Source organism: Olea europaea, chromosome 13 (genome assembly GCF_002742605.1).
Source record: "Olea europaea var. sylvestris chromosome 13, O_europaea_v1, whole genome shotgun sequence".
NCBI classification, from domain to species: domain Eukaryota; kingdom Viridiplantae; phylum Streptophyta; class Magnoliopsida; order Lamiales; family Oleaceae; genus Olea; species Olea europaea.
In genome coordinates this window covers 26,186,047-26,192,257 of record NC_036249.1, presented here as the reverse complement: position 1 = coordinate 26,192,257, position 6,211 = coordinate 26,186,047, and the positions used below count along the sequence as shown (strand labels likewise).

The window sequence follows — 6,211 nt, the reverse complement described above, 5'->3', positions numbered from 1 at the left end:
AAATTTTGCTTAAAGCTTTACATAAAAAAATAATAATAATAAAATAAAAGAGTGGGTTTCATTATTACTTTTCGTCTTATTGATTTGAATAATGTTCCATTGAAAAGGTTTTCATGTGATGAATGGGTTACTAGTGGATCACTTACATCCCTAATTCGCCTTGGATAATTTAGGTCTTTTTTACTAAGTCTTTCAATCCTGCAAATATGCAAATAAAGAAAACTCAAAAAATGAATTTTTTTTCCGTAAAATCAAATAGCACAGTCATGAAGTTTCTATAAAATACGACAATTTAACTTTTTACAAAGAGAATTTATCAAGGTCAAGCAATCACTTGTTAATTTTAAAACTAAAGTAATTTCATACCTTAGATCGTGGTTAGAAGTTGATCATGCCGATTTAGATGTTGTGTGGATCAAAATTTATATAAAATTTTAACATATAAAGAAATATAAAATTTTAATTTCACAATGTATGCAGGAAAAATTGCTTGAGTTCTGATACCATACTATAATGCCCGAAACCTATGTTCCGTAGGTTATTCAAATAATTCCTTTAGTTATTATAAAAGTTGATTGACACATTGTAATACAAAAAAATTGAAGAACTTTGCAGAATAAAATAAGTTTTATTATTATCTTGTAATATGTCAAATAAATTCAATCCACTAATGAAATATAAATCCATTGATTTTGAAAATAAATGTCTGATTGCTAAATAATTTTAAACTAAATAATAAATATTGAAAGAAAATAAAATTCTTGATCTAGTGGCACCAATTCTGTCAGCAGTCTCAATCTCTAACTTCGATCAATCAAGTATATGAAAATATTTTTAATATGGAATGAGCATATAAATACACTCATTACAGATTTCATATTAGTATTTTTCACAATTTGATATATATATAAAAAAAAAAAAGTAAAATACGTACATAACATAATTTTCTAATGAGATAGAAACATGATCGTCTCATTTTCACTTTAAGTCATACTCATTCTCAACCTCCACTTAGGGTATGTAGTCCCATGGCTAGTTTCTGTGTAAATCTACATAATAATACCCCATGGTATTATCCATAATATTTTTCTTTAACTTTGATAATGTAATAGCACATAAAATACTTATCTTATAGCATTAAAAAATGAAAACACAAAATCATTTAGCATTTAGAGAAATCCATACCTTGTTCGTTAAATTTCTCATATACTTAAACTATTTAAGAGTGAAAATTCCTACAAGTGAATCTCGTACGCGCCAAAAAAACTTTTTCTTTTCTTTTCCTTTCTTTTCTCTCTCTCTCTCCTTTCTAGTTCTTTCTCTCTCTCTCTCTCTCCCCTTTTCTTTTTCTTTTCTCTCTCCCTTCTTTAATTTGTGTGAATTAAAGTACAACAAGAGGATAATTATAGATGTCATTAGATAATGATTGTTACTTAATTAAAATTCTAATAGGACTCTTAATTCAAATTTAAATTGACCTTTCAACAAACAAATTTATTATGAAATTCAAATTTAGGAAAATTCTAACTAGATGAGGATAAGATTCCAGTGTGGATTTATGCAAATTTCAAGTTTTATCTAAATAGTTTTATATCAGATAATTAAATAATAATTCAATATATATCCAAAATAATATTAAAATTCAATTTCATGTAAAACTCATATATATCCAATTATTAAGAATATTAACACAAGGTCCTTAGAAAATGGTAAAGTTGTTAAGTTACCCTAAAATCTCGAAACTTACATTTATGCCTCATAATATATTGTATGTATATTCGAGATATTACATATTGCAATTTTTAATGGAGAAAAACAACATAATAATTCGGATGGAAGCTTGTTAAAATAAAACACAGGACAAATAATAAATATTTTTGGTAGTATTAAATGTAAAGAGCCTGTTGAAGTACTAAAAAAATTTTAATCTCTAAATTTATATCTACTTTTTAAAATATAAAATATGCTCTTTAAAAATGTATAGTCTCTTAAATATATTCTAAGCATATATATATATATATAAAGCCTTATTATTGTTTCTTTGTCTCAAAGAAACCCCACCAAGTGACCTACCTTCTTGTAGTAGGAGGATATCAACAAGGTGACTTCCGAAAAAGTCAATGTATGAAGATTTTGTCGAACCACCGTGATATTAATCTTCTAGTTATAGGTAAATGAACAAAATATTGTATATTCGCTCAAAGTAAATTCCACAGTATGTAGTTTTATTCAAGTAAGGCCCCGTTTGGCTCTCATTAACCCAAAAATATATTTTTCTCTTTCTTATTTTCAATCACACAATCTTCTATAAAATGATATTACGCGTAAATCGAATTTTTTTCCTAAACCACACGTTACTATTTCAAAAGGTATAATTTGAAATAACGAGGGCCAAATGGAGGCTAAGTTTGATAGACTTGAATATTTATCTCATTTAACTTTGACTTGAAGCAGTGTCATTTGTATTGCATATTTGCATTGGATCTTATTTTTGTAGATTAGGAAGTATTTTAGTTGGTTGTTTCATTTTTCGAAGGTTAACCTAACTACCTCCTAAGATATACAGGATTTTCCGACGTTACAACAATTTCTTTATTTAATAAAAAAGAAAAGAAGAAAACCTATAGATATAAGTAAAATGGTAATTATATTCATACCACAACTTTTTAACTGCATTGAATTGTAATTGCAATGAAGGTCCTCAAATTTTTCTTATTTTTACAATTATATCTTCAACCTTTTTTGATGTGTTTTTATGTTTAATTTCAATTAATTAAAACACTTTATCTCCAAAAACCTTTTTTGTCCAAATATCATGTTAATGTGAGGAAAGTATTTTGTCAGACTATCGTATTTGTTATTGATCTTGCTTATTTAAAAGTACAGAGAGTAAATAAGTTATTTTACTTTCTCCTAACATATTTTTTAACCATCAAAGAGAACAAGATGTGCTAATAATATAAATATAAAGTTAAGATTAAATACAATGAAAAAGGAGTTTGAGATATAAACACGAAAATGAACAAAAATTAAGACCTTCATTGTAATTATAACATGGCGTAGTTAAAAATTATATTACTCATCTGTTTTCAATATTATTTTTTCAATTTTTTTAGAGCCTCGTTAATAATCAATAATGTTCTATTAATAATTATCACAAAATTGGAAACATAGACAAGTAAAATGGAACTGTAAACCCCATAAATTCAGTTCCAGTAAATATTTCAATGAATTAAACATGGTAAAAAAGAACTTTTCTTAACTGATTTTAAGCCCCCGTTTCATTTTGATAAAAATCAGATTTTTCATAGATCTTAACAAAATTTGATGAAATGTATTGTTAAAAAGATGATAAAAATGATGTATCTCATTAAATGTGTAATTAAAATAAATTATTGATTTTAACTTAAATTTTTATCAATTTTTTATTTTTTTTTTATTTTTTTGTGTGATAGGTAGTTAATAGTTGTAATATGTAGTTATAATAGTTGGTAATATCATTATTGCTGCGGTTGTGATCAAATACCTACCTATCACACTTGCAAAACCATCTCTATCGTCCAATATTAACCCTCATCTCTACAGACAAACTTGTCACTAAAAGATTAGGAAGGCTTCATTTGTATGTAAAAACAAAGTCAAGAAAATATTTTGTCTTGTTTGGTGGGATTAAAATATTGATTTTAATTAATAATTAATTTTAAACATACATTGTATCAAAATTCACAATTTTTCAACTACAAATTTCATCAAGTTTTATTAAAATCGATCCACTAAAAATTCGTTTTTATTTCTATCAAACAAATACATAGGCTTGAAGCACCTAACATCTAGAATATATTTTTCATGAGAAACAAGATTAAGATGCTATTTGATAAAGCTTTTGATAAAAATTTAGTAAATTTTAACAAAAAATGATGAAATACGTAATTGGAAAGTTGTAAATCCTATGAAATATATTGTTAAAGATTGCAGTTTGTTCGGTTGTAATATTTTAGCAAAATCTATCAAGCATCGAGTCATTAAGAAAATTTGGCAGGACCCAAACTTTCTCACCTTTTTTGACATCACTATGTAAAATTAGCCTTTGTTTGGTGCAGTTTAAAATCAAATTTTTAGTAAATTTAGTTGATAAAATGTGTGGTTGAAACATGTGGATCCTATGAAGTGTGTGGTTAAAACTTAAAATTAATTAATGATTTTGACTTAAAATTTTAATCCACTTCTAATCTAGACCAAACATGGGCTTAATATATATGGCACAACTTGTGACACAACTATATAAAACCCCCCATTTGATTGGATTAAAATTTTAGCCAAAGTTAACAATTGATTTTATCATATATTTCATGAGATTTACAACTTTACAATCACACGGTCCATCAATTTTTATCAAAATATACTAAAAATTGATTTACTCTATACCAAACATGGGTTAAATATATGAAAAATACAATCAATCTAAGTCATTAACAAACTGACAAATCTATAAGCATAGAAGTTAAATGCGTTGCCATTCACCCAACTTTAAGCAAAGCTGCATTCATGTTATTCATTGTCAATTTGGTACAATTAAATCGTTTTGATTTACTTGCACAACTAACATAATAAGTTGACTAGACGTTAAATTTGATGGGGGGGTTACATGACATTATTGTACTAACTTGAAGATAAGTGATATTCATACAACTCATCTTAAAGTTGGGTACCCCACATGATAAACATAGTACCAAGACACCAACATCGGTCACCATCTAGGTTTTAGACCAATGCCTCAAATTGACTGAAAATTTGCTGACAACCCAATCATGGTAAAAAGTGGAAAACTATCCCAAATTACTTGTTACATGATCTTGCATTCAGCAGAGGGGGTTTCTTCTATGTAACAAACACAAATACACTTTCTCAGGTGGCACTGGCAGCCCCTCCAACTCCCACACCCACATCCACACCTACACCAGTACCCATAACCATAACAACCGTCGTAACACGGCGGCAAAGATGGGTACCCACGGTAGCATTGACCCCCACCATGACCTTCTGAACATGGTCCACAAGAAGTCCGTGCTGGTAGATGCCCATTCCCGGGTGGTGGAGGCGGTTGGTCACGTTGTTTGTCCTCTTGAATTTTGTTGGACTTCTCTTCTGATTTCTTTTTGGGCTCTTTTATTTCAATACTCTTGATAACCTTTCCACCTTTGCAGCACAATTTGTCGCGAATTTTTTCTGGGCTACAGCATACTACATCGATTGTCACTGTATTTTGCTTGTCATCATATATCTGCCCTCTAATTTCTTTCGTCCCATCAAGTTTTACATCAAAAAAATAAGTCAGTTCTTATCCAAACAAGTCGACAACACGAAAATGAATAATGTTTGTTTTTGTTCAATCATAATATGGACGAATTCAAAGACTTACGAGGAATTTTGCAAAGAATTTTTTTGATTTTCTTGTAGCAGGAATGACATTGGAGATCAAGATCAACCTTTAGCACCATCTCAGTAACCTGATGGGAAAAAAATGATGAAGATAGTATGTGGAAGACAAAAGCAGTAGCTTCAAAATTTAAATATGAATAATATTTTGTGTAGAAAAATCCAAAGCCATGTTCATATAATAGAAGTAGAAATAAACACAGAGCTTAAAAATATTCATACCTTCTCAGCCATGAGTAGATTTAATATTCAGAAAAATAAGTTGATGCTGTTGATAATTAACCAAGATGAAATAGACTTGGGAGAGAGAGAAGGATAAATTATGGTACCATGTTGATACAATATGAATCATGTCATTGTATCAAATAGGAATTTATACATAATTATGATCCTTGGTAGTGTGTTTGGAAAGCTGCTTCTTAACTAAGAAATTACTTTTGAATATGTTTGAATAATTTTCTAAAAATTTTTTGTCCGATTAAAAGAGCTTTTAGAGGAAAGTTTTATCAAATACAATATGATGGGAAAATAAGTTGTTTTACACTACTTCATCAAACTTTTGGACAAAATGTATTAACTAATGAAAAGTTTGAGGATATGAATGACGTAAATAGTTATTAGAGGCATAAATGTTATAATGAGCAAAGCTTAGGAACCTTAATTGTAATTAAAATCTGTTGTAAGAAATAAAAATTGTGGTGTGAATATAGCCCTTATTTGAGCCCCATTTTTCAATCAAAATACATTCTTCAACAGTGATTTGACATATTTCAAC

The 6,211-nt window shown here is 28.3% G+C and overlaps 1 protein-coding gene across 1 annotated transcript; it reads right to left on the bottom strand.

Moving 5' to 3' along the window:
* Positions 1–4,516: 4,516 nt before the first annotated feature.
* LOC111408043 lies at positions 4,517–5,848 on the bottom strand. The gene is made up of 3 exons (XM_023037801.1): positions 5,659–5,848; positions 5,420–5,507; positions 4,517–5,295 (listed from the first exon to the last, which is right to left on the bottom strand). The coding sequence occupies exons 1-3, from the start codon at positions 5,668–5,670 to the stop codon at positions 4,844–4,846; spliced, it is 552 nt and encodes a 183-aa protein (XP_022893569.1). The 5' UTR covers positions 5,671–5,848; the 3' UTR covers positions 4,517–4,843.
* Between the last annotated feature and the right edge of the window lie 363 nt (positions 5,849–6,211).

What these genes read in the sequence shown, in the direction of transcription:
- LOC111408043 (XM_023037801.1), bottom strand. An exon ending in AATTCTTTGCAAAATTCCTC is followed by an intron (nt 5,296 to 5,419) that starts GTAAGTCTTTGA and finishes ATGGGACGAAAG; the next exon opens with AAATTAGAGGGCAGATATAT.